This window comes from Penicillium manginii, assembly GCF_028828005.1.
Source record: "Penicillium manginii strain IBT 31320 chromosome Unknown utg000005l:1.0-5665137.0:1.0-5668048.0, whole genome shotgun sequence".
NCBI classification, from domain to species: domain Eukaryota; kingdom Fungi; phylum Ascomycota; class Eurotiomycetes; order Eurotiales; family Aspergillaceae; genus Penicillium; species Penicillium manginii.
Window position 1 is genome coordinate 3,560,867 of NW_026643106.1, and position 20,197 is coordinate 3,581,063.

At 51.3% G+C, this 20,197-nt stretch overlaps 7 protein-coding genes across 7 annotated transcripts; 4 read left to right on the forward strand and 3 right to left on the reverse strand.

Moving 5' to 3' along the window:
- Positions 1-83: 83 nt before the first annotated feature.
- Positions 84-1,786, reverse strand: N7533_007704 (putative diacylglycerol O-acyltransferase (DgaT); the record flags this gene model as incomplete). Its single annotated transcript, XM_057104354.1, has 3 exons — positions 84-1,286; positions 1,401-1,441; positions 1,522-1,786. 3 exons carry the CDS (start codon positions 1,784-1,786, stop codon positions 84-86), a joined length of 1,509 nt encoding a protein of 502 aa, XP_056959311.1.
- A 448-nt stretch (positions 1,787-2,234) lies between these two features.
- N7533_007705 (WD40 repeat domain-containing protein) lies at positions 2,235-4,314 on the forward strand (the record flags this gene model as incomplete). Its single annotated transcript, XM_057104355.1, has 4 exons — positions 2,235-2,334; positions 2,410-2,525; positions 2,629-2,829; positions 2,890-4,314. 4 exons carry the CDS (start codon positions 2,235-2,237, stop codon positions 4,312-4,314), a joined length of 1,842 nt encoding a protein of 613 aa, XP_056959312.1.
- Positions 4,315-4,701: 387 nt separating this feature from the next.
- N7533_007706 (uncharacterized protein) lies at positions 4,702-5,202 on the reverse strand (the record flags this gene model as incomplete). Its single annotated transcript, XM_057104356.1, has 2 exons — positions 4,702-4,822; positions 4,913-5,202. 2 exons carry the CDS (start codon positions 5,200-5,202, stop codon positions 4,702-4,704), a joined length of 411 nt encoding a protein of 136 aa, XP_056959313.1.
- A 290-nt stretch (positions 5,203-5,492) lies between these two features.
- On the forward strand, positions 5,493-7,830 carry pex8 (putative peroxisomal membrane protein Pex17; the record flags this gene model as incomplete). The annotated part of the gene is made up of 4 exons (XM_057104357.1): positions 5,493-5,566; positions 5,683-6,680; positions 6,741-7,193; positions 7,259-7,830. 4 exons carry the CDS (start codon positions 5,493-5,495, stop codon positions 7,828-7,830), a joined length of 2,097 nt encoding a protein of 698 aa, XP_056959314.1.
- A 307-nt stretch (positions 7,831-8,137) lies between these two features.
- Positions 8,138-9,103, reverse strand: N7533_007708 (protein-S-isoprenylcysteine carboxyl O-methyltransferase; the record flags this gene model as incomplete). The annotated part of the gene is made up of 2 exons (XM_057104358.1): positions 8,138-8,226; positions 8,317-9,103. The coding sequence occupies 2 exons, from the start codon at positions 9,101-9,103 to the stop codon at positions 8,138-8,140; spliced, it is 876 nt and encodes a 291-aa protein (XP_056959315.1).
- Positions 9,104-9,441: 338 nt separating this feature from the next.
- N7533_007709 (sugar O-acetyltransferase) lies at positions 9,442-10,275 on the forward strand (the record flags this gene model as incomplete). The annotated part of the gene is made up of 3 exons (XM_057104359.1): positions 9,442-9,605; positions 9,715-10,111; positions 10,195-10,275. The coding sequence occupies 3 exons, from the start codon at positions 9,442-9,444 to the stop codon at positions 10,273-10,275; spliced, it is 642 nt and encodes a 213-aa protein (XP_056959316.1).
- Positions 10,276-10,919: 644 nt separating this feature from the next.
- N7533_007710 (uncharacterized protein) lies at positions 10,920-19,575 on the forward strand (the record flags this gene model as incomplete). The annotated part of the gene is made up of 12 exons (XM_057104360.1): positions 10,920-11,598; positions 11,629-11,839; positions 11,926-14,650; positions 14,705-14,866; positions 14,922-15,065; positions 15,241-15,723; positions 15,775-15,878; positions 15,929-16,767; positions 16,820-16,871; positions 16,925-19,014; positions 19,116-19,172; positions 19,493-19,575. The coding sequence occupies 12 exons, from the start codon at positions 10,920-10,922 to the stop codon at positions 19,573-19,575; spliced, it is 7,629 nt and encodes a 2,542-aa protein (XP_056959317.1).
- Between the last annotated feature and the right edge of the window lie 622 nt (positions 19,576-20,197).

Consider the following 20,197-nt stretch of genomic DNA (forward strand, 5'->3'; position numbering starts at 1 on the left):
AGATTAACGTGGGTTCGATTGCCTGGTATCATTTCAAAATGCGGGGATACCCTGAGGAGGGTTGGGGCAGAGCACACCCACGATTAAGGGTTCGCTCGACTCACGCTCCCGTACTTGGCTTGCCACGCGAAAAAGTAGAGCAATGCGCCCAAAGGCTGACCGACCAGACAAAAGCTGACCCAGAAAATGCAATTGCCAATCGTCTTGCCCAGCGGATCGCGCTTCTTCTCAAAGGGCAGCGTCAGGATAATCAACGGAAATTGGAACATCATTCCGAAGAAAGCCACGCCGATGAAGTTGTGAGTCGGGATCCCGACCAGCATTTCGTGAAGGATGGCCGAGAGGGAGAACACCATGCCACTTGCGGCCAGTGGACTCCAGCCACGACCCACAAGCGGGGAGAAAACGTGTCGTTTCATGAACAGGTACACAGGTCGGTTCCAGGACCTCCAATAAACGCCCAAGCTGGAGCTGTTCCACCAATCCGTGTAGAACTCACGATCACCGAAGCGCATCACTTCTGCCAGCGCGTTCAGAAGTGCTTGGAAGAGAGCGAAGAACCCTGCGAGCCAGATAATCAACGAGATGGTAGATAGCTTCATGACGCGCTCCAGAATCGAAGCAATATCCAACATGGCGATCTTCTCGATCGAGTTGCGCAGGACGGGCGCTGCATACTGCGCCGATAGGAGCCAGATGAACACGGACAGAACGACGAATTCACCTAGGCGTTTGAACACAAAGGGCCAGCGAATAGACGGGGTACGCGGGTAGACGGGTTGGTAGACCAACGTTGGAGCCATCCAAAAGTAAGCCAGGTTATTCAGAGTGATGTTTCTAGGATAGGGACATGTGGCATAGATGGCCGGAAGATTCGGGTTCGCGGAGGGATTCAGGAACGCCAGACGGAGATCTCGGTTGGTGAATGCATAGGAGCAATTCTTCAGCCAGACAATGATGGCGTGCAACTGGCACAGCGTACCAATGCCGGGATGGTGGATGTAGAAATAAACTACAAAGCTAGTCACGGCAAGACACAGAGTGGCGTTGATGGTGTGGATGAAGGCCGTGTAGCGCCATGTCGAGCGAAATCGTTGCTGATCGTGTTCTTTCTCTTCTGCGGTCCTCTTCTGTTGGCCGACTGTCTGTTTGGCAGATGCTGCTGCTGATAGTTCGACCAGATAGGCGACGAACAGATGGCAAGGAACCAGAGCAAAGAGAATTGACCCAAGGACCAGATCTTGTTTTCGGTAATCGTGACATTTGATGCAGATGAGCACGCCATACTAGGATGTATGTTAGACAGGCTCGGAGCGAGGGGTAGACATTGAGGCGTTTGCGCAATCCAATCAATTCTGTCCAGGCGCATTCGCCAAATGCTGTTTTTTTTAATAACTTACCTTCATGAAATTTTCAATGATCAGGCGGAGGTTCATGGCCACTGTGGGAATCGAATATTCAAATTAGCAATTTGAACAGCTTAGGGAAATAACATGTGATAGACATAGAATCGGAGCTTACCCAACACCAAAACCATCAAATTTCGAAAGCCCAAGAAGCTAATTGTTTCATCTGATTCGCGACTCAGACTTGAGTGCCGTGTTTCGGAATGATATGCAGCGACATGACGATATAAGCTGCGTGGCTTCTTGCCCGGAGCTGCCGATGGTGTAGTAGTATCTTTGTTGGAGCTCGGTGCAGCTGCAGCCGCATCTGCATCTGCATGAGTTTCAACGGTCTGGGTGGATTGCTCTCTAGCGGTGGTAAGGGCCTCTGTCCGGGCCATTATGAAGATTCAAATGGTGAACAGCTCTCCCGAGGTAATCGGGGGAGTGAACTGATGCGGAGATAGGAAGGTGACCCGGGGAGGTACGCCAGAGGTGGGGGAGGAGGAGAGTGGGAAAATGAAAAGTGGTGAGAGAGAGAGAGAGAAGATAAAGAGGAGAAAAGGTAATACAAAGGTACCTCTTATCCCCTCCCCTGTAATAAAATCCCAACTAAAATAGCAAATGCCAACGTTGGCGGGGGGAAATGAAGGTTAATGCATCATAGCGAGGATACTAAGCAATCTAGGCCAATCACCGCCTTTCACTCAAGGAGGTCCGGCCGGAGCTTTCACTCTCTCACTTTCTTCCCTTTACCAATGAGAGTTCCCCAATACTTCACACTTTCCTCCACTTTACGGTCATGTTTGAAGTGATTTCTATCTCTTTTGGTTGCTTCTAGTCCGCATCATGTCCTTCGTTGATGAAGGTAATGACGGCCAGTTTTCTGGTCGTTATAACAAGAACAACCGTGACTATGATAATGGTCAGACGGGACCCCGGCGCCCTAGTACGTTACCTTGCGAGCCCTATTGTGATTGCGCTTGACGCTGCTGAACCCCTCGCTGACAATCTGAACCTGTAGGGTTGGTGACCGACTATGGGTCCTCCATGGTGCAGTGGATGCGAACGCGACGACCCCGATACCAAGGCGAACATCGTCTGGAGGCTGAGCGACCCAGTCACAGCTTCACGGTGGACGTGAGTACTGTCGCAAAACACTTCCCTCTGTCTAGGAGCACATATAGAAAGATAGACAGAGAGAATGGGAGCGAACATTGACTAACTCGACGCGTGAACCTAGATGCTACCACCAATTGCGCGAACTCATTCACCAGCAGATACCATCCCCGTACGACATCTTCATCAGTCTATAGGAAAGTCTAAGAAGCCAATTGTCGTGGTGCGATGGACCCCAGAAGGACGACGCTTGCTTACCGGTGGGCATACGGGTGAATTTATGCTCTGGAATGGAACAGCCTTCAATTTCGAAACCGTCATGGATGTCCGTATCACCCACGCATCCTGCGCAAAGAACCCTTGCTAAGATATCTCCTTTGACCAGGCTCACTACGATCAAGTGCAAGCAGGTGTCACATCACTCGGCTGGTCACATAGTCAAGAATGGCTGATCTCCGGAGGCCAAAAAGGCGACATCAAGTACTGGCGACCCAACTTCAACAACGTCGAAACAATCGACGACGCGCACCACGACGCCGTCCGCGACCTCTGCTGGGCCCCCAGCGACACGAAATTCCTCTCCGCCTCCGACGACACGACCCTCAAAATCTTCGACTTCACCTCCCGCACCTGCGACACCGTCCTAACCGGCCACAACTGGGACGTAAAGTCATGCGACTGGCACCCAACAAAGGGCCTCCTGGTCTCCGGATCCAAAGACCACCAGGTAAAATTCTGGGACCCACGCACAGCGCGCTGTCTCACGACCCTCCACAGCCACAAGAACACAGTGACCACAACGCGATTCTCCCGCGTAAACGGAAATCTCCTCGCCACCTCCTCGCGCGACCAGACCGCCCGTGTCTTCGACCTGCGCATGATGCGCGACATTTGCATCCTGCGCGGCCACGAAAAGCCCGTCTCGTCCCTGACCTGGCACCCGATTCACCCCAATCTGATCTCCACGGGTGCAGAAGACGGCTCGCTTTACCACTATCTACTCGACGAGCCGCACCTGCCGACGGGCCAAGTTCCCACCGTCGCGCCGTACGATAGTCCCGACCCGGCGAATACGCCGGCGCAAGTCATTTTCCCCGCGCACAAGGTGCAGTATGCGCACGGTGCGACGATCTGGTCGCTGGATTGGCATCCGCTGGGCCACATCCTTGCGTCTGGGTCTAAGGATAATTTCACGCGGTTCTGGTCGCGGACTAGACCCGGTGAGACGGGGTACATGTACGATCGATTCCATATAGGTGAAGAAGCTGCCGAGGCACAGGGGACCTACAATCGGAATAATAACCGTCGACAAATGCGCGAGGACGAGGAGCAGGAGATACAAGATGAGGCTGATAGTCTGGTTGACCAGCGCCGGCCTGGTGGTGCCTCGCTGCCGGGTATCAGTAGTGGTCCTGGGGATGAGGGTGCTGGTTTTCTTCCTGGTATTGGGGCTGCTCAGCCCCCGCCTCCGCCTCCTGGTCTTCCCGGAACGATGGGTGGAATGGATCCTGGTCGTTTGGCTGCTATTATGGGGTCTCAGGGTCCTCCGGGTGGTCCTCCTGGGGGTCCCCCGGGGCCTGGTCCTGGTCCTGGTCCTAACCAAGGCGTGCCTCCGGGATTTCCTATGCTTCCGGGTATGTCGGGCGGTGCTCCCCCGCCACCGATGAATGTCGATATGGCGCAGTTGCAGAAACAGCTTATGGCGCAAGGGATCCAGATTCCTCCAGGTTTCAACCTCCAGAATATGGCGGGTGGGTTTGGCGGGCTACCTGGGCTGCAGGGAGGCCCTCCGGATGGCGGACGTAGGTAAAGGATGATGGTCATTAGGGAGGGAGGCAAGACAGGAAAGCAGTAATTCCCTGCTTGCACCTGGATTAACTACTGCGTGTCAGAACTTAAATGGATCTGACTTAGGATTTCGAACTCGGAGCTAGGCGTTAGGAAGGTATATATAGGGTGATTTATCGCCATGGCACGGGGGCATTGCATGGATATCAAATTCAACTTCTGTTCGGTGTATCATAGGGATGATATATGACTTTTAAGGCCCACGGGGTCTGAACGGTAGTTCACGTGTTTATTAATACAGTAGTCTGGTTAATCCCAGAAAAATAGAGTGCGGCGTAATCGTAAGTCGTAAGTCGTAAGCACTCGCATATTGCAGTGCAGTGTAGTGTACAGGATGTAGCCTAGTGATTCAAAGACCACCTTGCATAGGAAAACTAGTCACGATCAAGACCATGACGTTAACGCCGCCCCAGATCATGGGGAGCCAAGTCGACATTCGGAAATTGCCTGCTTCATAGACCGCGCCGAGTCTGTATCCGTTAGCTCCAGCTCTGCTCCAGATCTACTAAATATAACGGATAGAGTCTACCCTATCCATAGGTGATAGGGGGATCACTCACACAAGACCAACAATACTACCAGCGATCAATCCCTCCAAAGCCGCAACAAGGCTGTAAAGAAACGGCACCAACCAGATAACGCTCCAATTTCGGAAGTGTGTTAGAACGGCACAGCCCGCGACGACGAGATGTGATGCGCCGTAGAAGACTAGCGTCCAGTATAAGGTGAAGCGCCAGATATCGGTCGTGTAGTAGAGGTAGTGCGCTTCTTTGTGGTGCGCTGGGAGCGGGTCGTAGAGTGATGGGAAGGAGGGGACTTGGTAGTTTATTGGGATGCGGTTGTTTGCCATTGATGTGTGTGGCGAGCTGGATTGCAGCTTTATCGAGGGGGTGGGAGCATGGTCGAAGGTGTGCTGGAGGTGTAGGTGTAGGTGTAGGTGTGTTGTGTAAGTGTAGGTCGATCTCCGGGTCGATGCTGTCAAGTGCTGCTTGTTTGCATTGTTTGGACTTCCTCGGCGGACCTCGGCAGGGCGTCATGCGGTGGTCTGGGGTTCTCCCCGGGAATGGCTGATGTATCTCGACAACCTCCGCTTTTATCCTGATCCCCATCCCCCATCCACCCGATCGTACCGATCAATTCATGGCGACAGAACGCTCTCTGGCCGCGCTGCTGCGGTCTTTACAATCTGCGTCCACTTTAGAAGATGCCTCTGGGTAAGTGCGCTGCGCACATGCCAATTTGATCCGATGCGATGGATAGTATCCAGCCGCGGCGAAAGCCGAATCTACCTGGGCCGGGCTAACGAATGCATCAATTAATCTTGAAACAGGCTTCTTCCTACAGCAACGAGTTTCCTCTCAGTTCTCGGCAACCCGCTCAATCTAAGCCTCCTCTCCTCGCAGCTTCTCTGTTCCCCCGCGCTATGGAACGGCCCCGTTGACCTCCAAGCATGTCGCAAGATCCTCAGCATCTTCAACACGGCCGCCATCGCAGTCCTGCAAAATGATAACACCGACGAACCACGCCCAACATACGGTCGGAACCGCAAGATAGAGCGCGAGGCATGGGTGAAGGCCGTAGCCGAGGGTGCGGACGACAAGTCACCGCGCTGGCGACACATGCTCCTGCTCGGCGGCATATTGCTTGGATTCGAGGGCCAGAATCGACAGGGTCTACCGTGGCATATTCGGACGAAGCTTGAATCAGCGCTTGCGACGGCTGCGCAATTAGCGCTGGAGGAGATGCAGACTGAGGACGGGGTCGATGGGTATTGCATTACCATGGTGCTCAATTATACATTTGAACTTCTGTCCGATGCGGAGAGGAGTAAGATTGATTATGATCGCTTACTCCCCGTTATGGTGCGGTCTACGTTCCTCTCGCCGGAGGGGTTGGAGGGTGGATACTTCCTCGGTGCCATTGATAAGGATGTTGTCGAGGTACCGGGGAAGAAGTTCCGCTGGTCGTCTACTTCTCCGACCTTTGGGTATTTCTCGACGATAGCTTCGCGGCCGCTTATTGCGGCTTTGGGACCGTTGTCAAGGCTTGTTTCGCATGCGGTGGATCATGCGCGCAGTCCGGATCTCGTGGCGCAGACTGTTGATTATATGGCGGACTTTGCGCGGACGCTTATGGTGCAGTGGCGTCAGAATAAGTTGTCTGAGGTGGATGTTGCGGAGGAGGCGGAGTTCTTGGATGCGGAGTCCTTGCAGACTACTATCCCGGCTTTGTGGAAGGTTCTTAGAAACTGTTTGTACTCGGTTGTTATTGTTCTCCGGGCTGTTATTGGGAGAACGATTAATGACCCTGCTCTCGCTGCTGGCAGTCGTAAGTGTGCTCACAGTCCCACGCAGTATGTCACATTGAATAACTAACTCTCTGCTATAGGTGCGCCATATCTTTGCATGCAGTCTCTTCATATTCTGCGTAATCTATACTTTATCTCCTCTCGGACCGGGCAAAACGGATCATCACAACAAGCCTTTGTGTTCCTGGCTGCTGTTGACATTCTCTCGCAATATCCCGACCTGGCAGAGAACTTCTTGCGCAGCATCAAGCCCAGCGATATTGGCCAAATCCCGAATCATCCGGTGGAGCGCTGCCTGGATCTCTTCTTCATGAATGCGGCCGAGCATTTCCCAATTGTCTTGCCAAGTGCCGTGAACGAGGAGCTTCTATTATCAGCTGCTTTCCCATATCTGGCAGCTGGAGCGAACCCCCTCCTACTGGAAATCTTCGAAGCAGCCCACAGCGTCGTGCTCGTTGTATTTGCGATTCCGCACAACGCAGAACTAGCCGGAAAGCACCTCCCATTCTACATTGAGAACCTATTCGCCGTGAGTTTCCCGACATCGATAGAGTCGATTCCCCTCTTCCTGCAAAGCTCAGTCTAACCATATAATCAGGTCTTCCCGGACAACCTCTCAGCCCGACAATTCCGCCTCGCCTTCAAAACGGTCATCCAAGTCACCGCACCCCCCCCTCACCACTAGCAAATACCCAACCCCTCCTCCCAACAATATTATTCGAGGTCGTCCGTGACCGAGCAATGCACGCCTCCACAACGCCAATTATCCCCACGGCGCAGAATACAAACACCGCGCCAGATCTGGGCAACGCACCGCCTCTCTCCGTGCAAGCCGTTCTAACCCTCGCCCTCATCGACTCCCTCTCCTTCCTCCGCGTCGACGACCTGAAAGAATGGCTCCCGTTGACCGCCGAGCTTATCAATGCTGTGCCGGACCGGGCTATGCGCGTCACTTGTATTGATCGGTTCTGGGAGGCTGTGAGTGGCGGCGAGATGGATGTTGATCGGGCGCATTGCTGTGTTGCTTGGTGGAGTACGCAGGGTGGGCGTGAATTGGTATTGTACGGGGCTGAGAATGCGCCCGGTTCGGATGAGGATGCTGGTCATGATGCTGATGGGCCGTTTATGAGCGGGGCTGTTGGTGCTGTTGCGCCGGAGAGTAAGCTGTGATTGAGTATGGGGGCTGAGGACGAGGACGAGGTGGGGTTTCTTTTACTTTGTACAGCGTTCAAGTCGATGTCATATACCATCATGATAGGATCTATACATATACCAGGGCCACTTGGTCCAGAATTACTAGTACTAGTGCTCGATTCAATTAGTACTCCTAAGATCTCTAGTCAAGCTTTGCTTGGAATAAGTGCTATTAAGTAGTACTAGTATACTAGTACACATTCATTGACAATTCACTCTGGTCTGACTATTGCGCACAAGACCTTCAACACAAGGCATAACTCAAGTCCTTCCGTAGATAGATCTACGCAATGCCCGGGATACCCACACGCGTACCCTTCTTAAACCGAACATAATCATCGCCAAAGAAATCAATCAAAAACGACTCCTCCGCTAGAAAGAAAAAAGCGTTAGCCGAACCCAACCCAAAGTCAAGCCAATGGTATTATTATTGTAGTGTCAAGGAAAAGGGAAAAAACTCACTCCGAATCCTCGCATCAAAAAACCTCCACAAAACAACCGCATAAAGCACAAAACAAACCCCATTTCCCAAAACCAACTGCGTCCCCAGCCCCCACCAAAAGAACCCGAAATAACTCGGGTGGCGGAGGACCGCATAGATACCGCTCGTAACGAGGACATGGCCATCTTTATGCCTGGATTGAACGTGGTGGTTGAAATTCGCGGCCGCGTGAGCCATGGCCAGCGAGCGCACGATTTGGCCCACGAGGACGAGGACGAGGCCTGCGCTGACGCAGAGGGGTGAGAGGATCCTGGCGGAGTGGCGTGTTGGAGCAGTGGGCCAGAGCCATAGTTCCAGGGCGCATTCGAGGAGGGCGGAGCCGTGGGCGGCGTTGTAGGCCCAGCCGTTGGAGGAGAGGAGGAAGGAGGAGACGCTTGCTGTTGCGGTGTTGTAGTGGGCTGTTATGAAGAATTCTAGGAAGTGGAAGAGCGAGAGGGATGCTGTGAAGAATGGGATGCGCCAGGCTGGGGAGGAGTGGTGGGCGAGGTAGATTGTTAGGCTGGTTGATAGGCCAAGTGTTGTGCCGAGGAGGAATGCGCGGAGGGAGATTGCTGAGAGGGATTTGCGGCCTGTTGGGTATATTTCTGGGGGTGTTGATGTGGGGTGGGGTTGGAGGGAGGAGCTGGAGGTGTTTGAGCTTGTGCTGGTTGTGCTGGATGTTCGTGGTCGGCGTGGCTGCCATGTGGTGTAGCTTGGTGTTGCTGCGGGTGCGGGTGCTGCTTCTGCGCTGGTGGTTTGGGCGAACATGTTGGGAGGAACTGTGCCGTGTACAGGAATAGCTGTAGCTGTAGATGTCGATGTAGATGGAAGGAATGGAGAGAAAGCCGAGGGTTATAAGGGGGAAGTGGGAGGCATTGTGGTGATTGTGTTGGAGAGAACAAAGAGCGACGTTCTTTTTTCCCGTCACTGATACCCTCAGGTAAACTAACTAGTCTAGTCCGGTTAGGTACTCCACCTTAGCAAGTCCCCTCCCCCACATCCTCCAGGGCATTGGCCATGTAGTCCAAATTTCCGGTGGTACATCTATCTGTCTTTGTTACGAACCTTGCTGATTCGAGTCAAGTCGAATACACTCCACATTCATTATGGCGGAGCTTACGGAACGAGAGAAGATGCTCCGCGGCGAGCTCTTTTGCGCCTTTACCCCAGATATGGTAGCTGCCAGAGCCCGATGCAAGTATGCGTGCAATCGATTCAATAATACCTCGGATGAGGTACCTCGTCGGCGACTGGTCGAGATGTGGCGAGAGTGAGTGTGCTACTAGTGCTGCTGCTACTAGTACTGACAGTTCAATCCGAGATATCCACATACACACTATCAATATGTACCTACCTTGATACTATACTAACTCCTTCAGCATAACCGACGACAAAACACCCCTTCCACCAAAGCTCATCGACCAAGCTGCCGATGACGAGCAGTTCAAGCACGAGCCCTGGATCGAAGCCCCGATCAAAGTGGACTACGGCTTCAATGTGAAGCTCGGGGCCGGTGTCTTCGTCAACTTCAACTGTGTCTTTATCGACACCTGTCCCATTACGGTAGGAGCGCGGACTTTGTTCGGACCCAATGTGAATTTGTTTTCCGGGACACATCCTCTTGATCCGGCGCTGCGAAATGGGACTGAGGGCCCGGAGATGGGGAAGCCAATTTTCATTGGGGAAGATTGCTGGATTGGGGGGAATGTGATCGTTCTTCCTGGGGTGAGTATTGGGAAGGGGAGTACCATTGGAGCCGGGAGTATTGTTACAAAGGTAGGTGAGGTGGTCAGTCACATTGATAAACTAGTATACTACCTAAGTACTAGTCGTTCTGATGCTAATGGTGATGCGTATAGGATGTACCTGCTTTCCATGTGGCTGCGGGTAATCCGGCCAGGATTATTCGGAAGATTGAAACGACGATGAGGACTAGCTAGTACCAGTACCTAGGTGGTAGTGAGTGTTTGGATTACTAGTAGTTTGCTATGCTTGTACTGGTAATCTAGTACTAGTAGTACAACTAGGTATACTGTTGGCTGAGACATGCACCAGTGGACCAAATGACAATCTACTAGTAGACAATGGAGATACCAAACTTGCAGATAACAGAAGCAATCTGGAGTAAGAGTGAGGCCAGAATGAGGGAGAGTAGTAGCAATTTCAGCTGGGATGGTGCGCATATAAGTTAGTTGTATACATTTTGTTTGCTTGATTGCCGTTCCTGGCAGTTTGTGGCGTGGAGTCGGGAGACTCCAATAGCAGAAGTAGTCAATGATTGTAATAATCGTAATAAAAATAAATAGAATAAGTGGGAGATAATAAATAGATAATTAACATCTGTTTGTCATTTATAGTGTCATAGAATGGCAATTTCCGTAAATATCCCTTTCACTACTACTACTAGTACCAGCACTTCTCCGCAACGTCACCGGGTCGCGTCAAAAAAAGCTGGAGCTGTCGACCGCTTCTTGTCGGAACTTCAACTTCAGCTTCAACTTCACCTATCAACTTATAACCCCCCATCCAGGAGCCCACCTCATCCCAGCTCCTCCTTTCTTCCTCCGCCCCCCCGGAAAATGTCATGGCTGAACCCCCGCCAGAGCTCTCCTTCACCCCGCCTGGCACTCCCTTGAGCGCATCACCGCGATACCATCATAACCAACAACTCCCCAACACCTCCATGGAAGAAGACCCGCATGCTGAGGGTGCTCGCACTCCCAAGCGACAACGTGTGGACAGTGGTAGTGGAACTGGTAAGGGCAGTGACGTTCAAGAGATTTTGTCCATTGAAGCTGCCTCTGCTGCCTCCGCTGTTGCCGCCGTCACTGCTGCTACTTCAGTCACTTCACCTGCCACCAACTTCCACTCCCCCGCCAAAGTCACCATCAACATGAAATCCCCTACTTCCGAAATACCTGAACCTCTCGATTCCTCCTCTCCCACTCTACTTGCCGCCGTCCCACAATCACCTACCACCGCGACTCCCACTCCCATCCTCAACTCACATCTCGTCTCTGCCTCCGCCTCTTCCTCCCCCGAAGCAAGTCCTCAGATCGAGATCGCCGACCCGGAAGATATGGAGCAAGACTCTAATAACTCAAATTGGAGGCCCTTGGAGGAAATCGTCCGCCGTGATTCTCAGTCGGATCTCATTCAAGACATCTCCGACATGGATCCATTAATCGACTTGTTCCCACGGTACCGTCCAGAGCTGAGTGCTTCCAACAGTGTCGCAAGATTCATCCAGATCGTCGATAAAGGTAAGTTCACTTATAATTCTTGTTGAAAAGCTCACCCTGTTGTCTTTGACCGACTTGTATTAATGATATTCTTCCGCCGACCAGGTGATATGTACGATGTGGGTAACATCGTACAGAAAGTTCAGATTTGGATGGAGCACTGTGTTCTCAACCTGGATCGTCTTACTCTCCAAACCTTTGCTCAAGATGAGGATTTTTGGTCAACTTTCCCGACCATCGTGGAGCTTATCCTCCGTCGCAAGTATGAACTAAACTCTACTTGCCCTCCCGCATCCATCTCCACCCTACTGACCCGCATACTAGAACCGACCTTCCAATGAACAACAGGATGGGCCTGCTGCCCTGCCTAAAGAAGTTCATTTTGAACTATGTGCAGATCACTCTCCACCTAGTTCAACAAGATTGTATCCTCTGGCGGGTCTTGGCCGACGAGCCCGATCAACAAGCACCAGAAAGCATGGCCAGGTTGTATTTGCAACCGATGGGATGGCTGGTCTCCTTTCAAGGCATTCCTCTCTACAGCATCCTGGACAGGATGTATGGCAGTGAATTCCGAGCGGTCTTGTTGGACATCCGGGCACAAACTCTGGGCCCATTGAATGCTGCCGCGAACGTCGCAGAGCACTGCACTCTTGCCCTCGAGCTCATCCCCAAATACCCCCATTTTGTAAATATGCTGACCAACTATCTCACGACCATATACGGCCTTCTTGAGTGCACCCTGGAGTCCTTAGAGAACTCCGATCTTCTCATTTCAGAACCTACGACCTTAACTACTACCCCAGTCAATCACCTTTACACGGCTCTCAGGTCGATCGATATCAAATACCAGGAATGGGTCACAAAGAAATCCCCCTGGTTGACAAGTGATATTAGTGAGCAGGTCGGGCGTCATTTCCCTCGCAACCTGCAGGCTCTCTGCCGTTGGGGCGATGACTTCTTGCAGAGACTTTCACAGGACATGTCGATCCATCTCCCTGGCCATCTTAACCCCGACGAGGCCACTCGCATCCTTCTCGGGGGCTGGAAGTTTGACGTCCTGAAGAAGCATTTCATGGAAGGCCGCATGGAGCTTCGAGTTCATGGTGTTGAAAAAATGCAGGCTGCACTGGTCGACGTGTGGAAGGAGTACATTTCACAGAATCCCGACGGAATCTCGGACTCCTTTGTCCAGTATCTCGTCCGCTTCATTAAAGAGAACGAGATCGTGGACTATCTTGTGGGGGTCGATTCGCATCCTCAGCTGATCGGCCGGAGCAGCAATATCGTCGGGTTCCTGGTGGTAACATCAACATATACGGACCGCGAAACGGATGTCATCTGGAAGGCTGTCACAGAGAGTCAAGACAGCCGTATTGTCTCGGAGGTACTGTCGATGCTGACAAAGACTTTCTACATGCACACGACTGCCTCTCCAGCCTTGCTTTACCTTTGCGAAAAACTCTCCAGTCTCCCCCTGGACAGATTCGACGCTGGCATGCTTGAATTTTGCGACAGCCTTCTCGGCCAAATGACACCCAGGCAAAACACCGGCCACATGTTCATGGATCAATCGGATTCCCAACATGCACATGCCATTCCTCTGCGTCTCTGTGTTCGTATGATCCGGGAAAGCACCGTGGCAGAAGATCTCTCTGCGGACCAGAGAACGAAACTGCAGAGCTTCGGCAGTCGCAAGCTGTCGGATTTCATTAAGGCGGGCATTGGTGAAGATGACCGAATGGAGATGTACGAACGCTGCATCCAAGATATCGCGGAGATGAACCAGTTCACGACCGGTAGCATCCAGGCGCTGAGTGCGCTCGTTCCCCAGTGGGACGCGCCGGAGATGAGGAAGCTGGCAACCGATTTCGACTTGACTCGGCTGGTGATCAACGACATGCTGCATACTGTGAATGGGACAAACTTTGATCTCGCGGACTGTTTCTCCCAGCACGGCCTTGTGTCGCGAGTCGAAATTTTATCTCGCTTGATCAACCAAGCCCCAGAGACTGTCACTCCGGAGCTTGGAAGTGCGTTGTGGAACCAAATCCTTTTGTCACCGAAATTAGGACCGGAAGGACACCGATCTGTCTGGGCCATGATGGTCAATTCTTTGAGTCGTAGTTCCTCGCCGAACTCATTTCTCGACCAATGCATCCATGAACACATGCCTCACCTGACACCAAAGGACTATGACTTTGAACTCCTACTGTTTGCAAAACAGTCAGTCAACTATGAAATCCGATTCAAACCGCCTCCCGCCGCTGGCGACAACGAGATTGTGTTCATTCCGGGAATGGATCGCATTTGGGATATCATCCTTACCACTCCGCCGGGCACGGTTGAGGCCGAGGCTACGGAATTCGCCATTGAGGTTTACTTGGATCACCAGATCATTCAAACCGCTCCACGATCTGCCGTGAACGCTACTCATGTTTCCATTGTCGGCCGTTGTGTGAAGCAACTAAAGTCGGCCGCAGCGGCCATAAATGCGAGACCTAAAGCAGATGGTGTGGCTATGAATGAAGCGACTGAGATGGATATTGGAGGTGTGAATGAAGCCGAAGAATTAGATAAAGATAAACTCATGTTTACACGGTCTCTTCTATTTCTCCACCAGCTTCTGGAGGGCTTGCGAACTCGTCCTCGATATAGCCCTCCCCAAGGTTCGCCGCCAAGCTTGCCCCACCGGCCAGTTCGAGGCAGCCCACTGGATCTGAGATGGCAATCCTTTCGCGATGGAACCGCCTCGCAGATCCAATCACTGCGGATCGGTGATGAGTCAACGGCAGCAGATTTGACAGAGAGGATCACCCAACTCACTGGCTTTTCGAAATTCTCAGCGATTGCTGCAGGAGCTCGTTTGGACCTGTTTGGGGAACCCGACACTCGTCTAAAGGAGATCAAGGCTCTTCAGGCTGGCCTCCTGATCATTCGAAAGTCACCAGATGCGGAAGAGTTGCAACGCAGTAATAAATGTCAATCACTCACGTCGGTGGACTCTGAGGTGATGAAGTATTTTGATGATATCTACCAATTCCTGGCGCTCAGTGAGCCGCTCGCTGAGCAGGTACGTAACATCCCCGTACTCTTCCAACCCGACCTTTACTGATCGAAATTCTAGGTTTTTACGTTTCTAGTTGCCTTCCCGCCAAATGATTGGGTCTTGGAGCGTGTCAAGTCTCCAACTAGCAATGTCAAGGATCTTTTCCCCTTCGACCGGCCTTACATCGCTTTTTACATGTTCCATACATTGCTTCATTGTATTGATGATGAAGCCACCGAGGTAAGATCAAATCCAGAGTCTATTGAATCGAGTTCTAACCACGGCTATCAAATAGCTGTCTCCAGATTATGATTTTATCCGGCATGGTATTGATGTTTTGCGTGAATTTTTGATGGCCGACAATTTATCCAAGCTACGAAGTGAAGACCCGATCAATTCTGCCCTTGCCATGACCGCCGTGGAGCTTCTGCTACGCCTGGTATCGAGTATGGTCATAATTATACCCGTTCTTCTTGCCCCAATACTGACTATCTCTAGTGTTTCTTGTTGAAACTGACAGTCGCGTACTGTTTGCTGACCCACAGCCACTCATCACACGGCTTTTGGATTTCATCGACGTTGCTCGCTCATTTGACAGCCCTACTTCAATCCAGATAGGCCGGGGATTGACATGCAACTCATTTGCCGTTCTTGTCGAAGCTTCACTGCGAGACCACACCTTCTGGACGACATTGAAGGATTTAATCGCAGTCAAGGAGCTGGTCCAGTCGCTCCTTCTTGAACAACACCACCAACCAAGCCGCAATGACGTGGCTGAGCGTATCAAAAAGGCCTGTGGCTTGCCGAAACCTCCGAAAAAGTCACCAAATAGCAAGGTTGAGGGAGAGGGGGTCGTCTCCGTGTACTCTACAGAGAACCCCTCGCATATTGACATGCTTGCAACCATCTGGCAATCACTGGTCAACATCATTCCTAATTCCCTTTACTTCGCAACCCAGAGTTCAGAGCTTTTCAAGGTCGCCCTTTCGGTTTTCCAGTCGGTTACAGGATCGACCCATTGCGATGCGACTCTAGATCGGTACGTCGATGAGTGGAGTGGGGTGTTGTTTGAGCGACTGAGCCTACGCACCGAGGAGGTAAGTCGAGCCTTTTTCCATAGCTAGACCTCCTTGCCTAACCGAATCTAGTTTGTTGGCCGAGAGACTGTCGATCATCTTGTTTTCGGCATTGCTGTTCTGCTTGAGCAGTGTCTTGAAACGGCTGATTTGACCCAGGTGGAACTTCACACCACGTATGTGCTTCTGAACATCCCCGCTGTAAGTATCTACTAACCGCAAGTAGTGGCATTGGCGAGAAAATTCTAAGCGAACATCTGTTCCCGAGTTTTTCCCCGGATCCTTCCTTGGAGACCGACCTTTTACTTGACCCACGAGTCCCTGTTCTACACAGTGCAACGCGCCACAAGCTTTTGAGCATCGTCTATCTGCTTTCAAAGCAAAGTGACGAAAACACCGCGTGTACGATCAAGCAGCTGGACGGTCTTATTCCCCGAGGTCAGTCCAATTTGCGCTCGCTTCACTGTTCTAATATTCTTTTTTCTGACTCGGGTGACCAAGACTACCAATACAATGGAGCCTGGCTTATCGACCGTGCAAAGACGCTTCGGGCCCCGGAAGGCTATGCTGGTCTTACCAATCTCTCGAATACGTGCTACCTAAACTCACTGATGACTCAACTGTTCATGAATGTCGAATTCCGCGACTTCATTTTGAAGCTGAATCTCGTTGAGCCTGACACTTCCCAGAGGCTTCTTGACCAGACCCAGAAAGTTTTCGCTTTGATGCAAAATTCGTGGTTGAAAAGCGTTGATCCAATCGACTTTGTCGAGAGTATCCGGACATATGATAACGAGGCGATTGATGTCACCATCCAAATGGATGTTGATGAGTTTTACAATCTCCTCTTTGACCGCTGTGAAGCCCAAATCGTCGCTCCTGAGGAAAAGAAGAAGTTCCGCTCTTTCTACGGCGGGCAACTCGTTCAGCAGATCAAGTCGAAAGAGTGTCCGCATATTTCGGAAAGATTGGAGCCGTTTTCGGCCATTCAATGTGACATCAAGGGGAAGGCCAGTCTCGAGGAGAGTTTGCAGGCATACGTCGAGGGTGAAATCATGCAAGGAGGTGAGTGACTATGACATCTACACCTGGCTGCATTTCTAATCTTTTGTCACAGATAACAAGTATTCTTGCACTTCATGTGGCCGTCATGTGGATGCAGTCAAGCGGTTGGTCGATCTTTGAGGTAGATGTACAGAACATTAGCTAACCATGATACCAGGGCCTGCTTGAAAGATGTGCCGGACAATCTGATCTTCCACCTGAAACGATTTGATTTCGATATGGTGACCATGCTGCGAAGCAAGATAAATGATCAATTCCAGTTCCCCGACCTCATCGACATGTCACCATATAACGTCGAGTACCTGTCTGAGCCGGACAAATCCATTGAGCCGGACATTTTCGAGCTCGTCGGAGTGCTTGTTCATACTGGCACTGCCGAATCGGGACACTACTACTCGTACACCCGTGAGCGGCCCAGCACCGAGAATTCACCTTCCTGGGTGGAGTTCAACGACGCGGATGTGAGCACGTTCGATCCGACGAATATCGCCGATCAATGTTTCGGTGGGCAGACAGAACCCATGCACAACCTTGGCGGTGTTCCAATGAACAAGCTCTGGAGCGCTTACATGTTGTTCTATCAACGTGTTTCTTCGATTGAGAAATGCAAGCAAATCTACAAGCCCGCAAAACCCGGCGTCCCTGTCCGCGCGTCGGTACCAATTCCTCTGGCCAACCAGATCACCATGGAAAATGAAGTCTTCATCCGGGCTTATTCTCTGCTGGATCCTTTGTACGCCAGCCTTGTGATTCATGAATTGCGGCTTGTCCAGGACATATCTCCCAACTACCCAGACAAGCAGACCTCGGAATCTCTGGCTGTCAGCCTTGGATTGGATACATTCGAGCAGTTAATCGCAAGAAACAAAGGTCACATGGGAGTTGAAGATATTGTCAATAACCTTCAATGTCTGCTGCGGCGGAGCCCACAGACGGCTTCTCGGGCGCTCTGGTGGTTTTGCGAGCATCCGACTTCGATCGGAAATCTGGTTCTCAAGACTGCGAACGCGGATGCCGAGATTCGTCAGCGTGGGCTGCTCATGATTACTGCGGCGTTGAAGCTTTATCAGAAATACCTGTCTCAGATGGACTTTGATGACAGTGAACGAAAGACTTCTCAAGTTCAGTTTGAGCGAATTGTACAGAACATTGTCGATCTTTTCGAAGAGCTCTGGCCCAACGTCCTCACAGTCGCTCGTGCCTGGGATGACTACTTCGATTTCTTCTCTCGTCTTGCACAGGCTGGTATGAGCCATGTTGGCGTTATGCTGGATCATGGTATCCTTGTCAAGTGCCTGGATGTGATTTGGCTTGACCCGAACGATAAAGTAAGACTGAGGGGCCCATACCTGCACTATAGCAGGTTGATGGAGAAGGGGCGTCGCTTTTCATACGGACAATTGATACATCTCTGCACTACACTTGTGGCATCGCTTGACCTCTCCCTCCCGCCGGTTTGTGGGAATGAACAGCGGGTCATGTCTGCGACAGGAAAGTATGCACCCGATGTCAAGGAGGCGAAGATTCTCATGTCCACAAATGACGAAGGGTATCTTTCATTGCTGATGAAGCTTTTCCAAACTGACCACTTCTCCGACTTGACAAGCACCCGATACATCATTGATGCATATCTTCACTCGGAGCCTGCCGCGGGATTGCTCAACTCGGTTGTCAAAACATTGGAGAATGGCCTGCGGCTATCACCTGTTGAAGTCTGCATTCCATACCTGGATGCCACGCTTGTATTTTGCCAGAAGAGTCCGGATGAAGCCAGTATCCTGGGTCTAATTGACCATGTCGCCAAGGGAGTCGAGTCGATCAACAATGTCGCCGGATTGGATCACCTGGAGTTCTTCATTTTCCTATGCAAGTCCGAAAACGAACGGGCCGGATTATCTCGCGCGTGGTTTAACCAAGCCGTTCAAGATCGCATCCCAGACTTTGCGCCGACGCTACTCATCGACACAGACCGGAGGGTGCGCAATAGTACTTTCGAGCTCGTCAATGGTTTGTTATTTGTTGACCATGATGACTTGTATGACGAGGCTAAGGCGCATCGCTCACTGATTGCCCACGAACTGGTTGCTGCTTGTCTCTTGCGTATCTCTCACTCTTTTACCGAAAGCAGTTCGCTCCCGTCTGTCGAGTCGAGACAGGTTTCCGCCATTACCTCCGCGATTCGCTGCTGTCTGGATGGCTATTATGATGACAGCGAGGCGGACTTGAAGGAGATGGAAGATGCTAATCGTAAGATACTCTTCCCCCTCACTCGCTTCACCTTCTCTTTCCCCTTACCCTCCCCGTTTCCCGATTCTCGATTCTCTGTATGCTTGCTAACGTGTCGCCAGAAACCCTCCTCATCCTGGATCAATTGACGGTCGAAGTCGCCGACGACCTCGTCTCAGGTATGCGTCCCTTTCCACCACGCATCCGCCTCCACCTCAATCCCAATGCATATTCCAATATCTAACCCTACCCCCGGGGACCCCCAGAATCCGATCTCCCCTCCCCCGATGAATGGGAAAATACTTCTCCCCTGGCCAGCGACGACGAAATAGGACTCACGGTTTCTCCTTGATCGATGGATGGATCCCCGTCTACCCTTTCCCGATTCCCGATTCCGGTTCCCGCTTCTCTACCTACTCTACGCTTGTATCGCAAGGGTGGGCCTTTTATTTCCTTTCTTCTATTTGTTTTCCGTTTTGATCTTTTGCGAGGGTTTCAGCGATGGCATTGAGCGAGCGATTCGACTTCGACTTCGACTTCAACTTCAACTTCGACTTCAACTTCGATATGAAGGCGATGTAACTGAAACAGATGCGGGTGGAAGGGCGAATGACAGCGAGAGCGAGCATGAGCGATGAGCGATGAAACTATGCAATTCACACCCACCCCTTGATGAAATAACATGCCCTTATGACCCTACGAGATTTTGATTGATTGTGTGAGGGGGCGTGGACGTTTCTTTGATGTCGAATGTTAGGCGTTCGGTGTTGTTTAATGTTCATCCCTCTTTTTTTTTTACGTTTTTAGTTTGCTTGTGATAGAGAGCTTGCTCTACGTACTACCTTAGTGTGGATTCGAGGTTTTTTTTCTCCTGAGTTGCTGTGTTGTTCAAGTTCCAACTTCAAGGTTGTTTGGTGGAGAGTGTTGCGTAAGGTGTATGTCTGTACATGGAGACTGGACTCTATTTTATTTCTGTCCCTGTTTCCGGGAGATTTGCTGCCCAGGTGTTACCTATTTTATATGCTACTAGTTAGTTACTACCTAGGTACTACTAGTAGTATATCCTCTATTGAGAAATTGAAGGGGACGGTAGTGTGCAGATAACATCTTGTTTGAAATTCCAGGGTTGTGGCTCAAGTTCAAATTCGTATATTACTAGTATAGGTCCCCGGCTCCCATCACCTGACCTACATACATACTACTA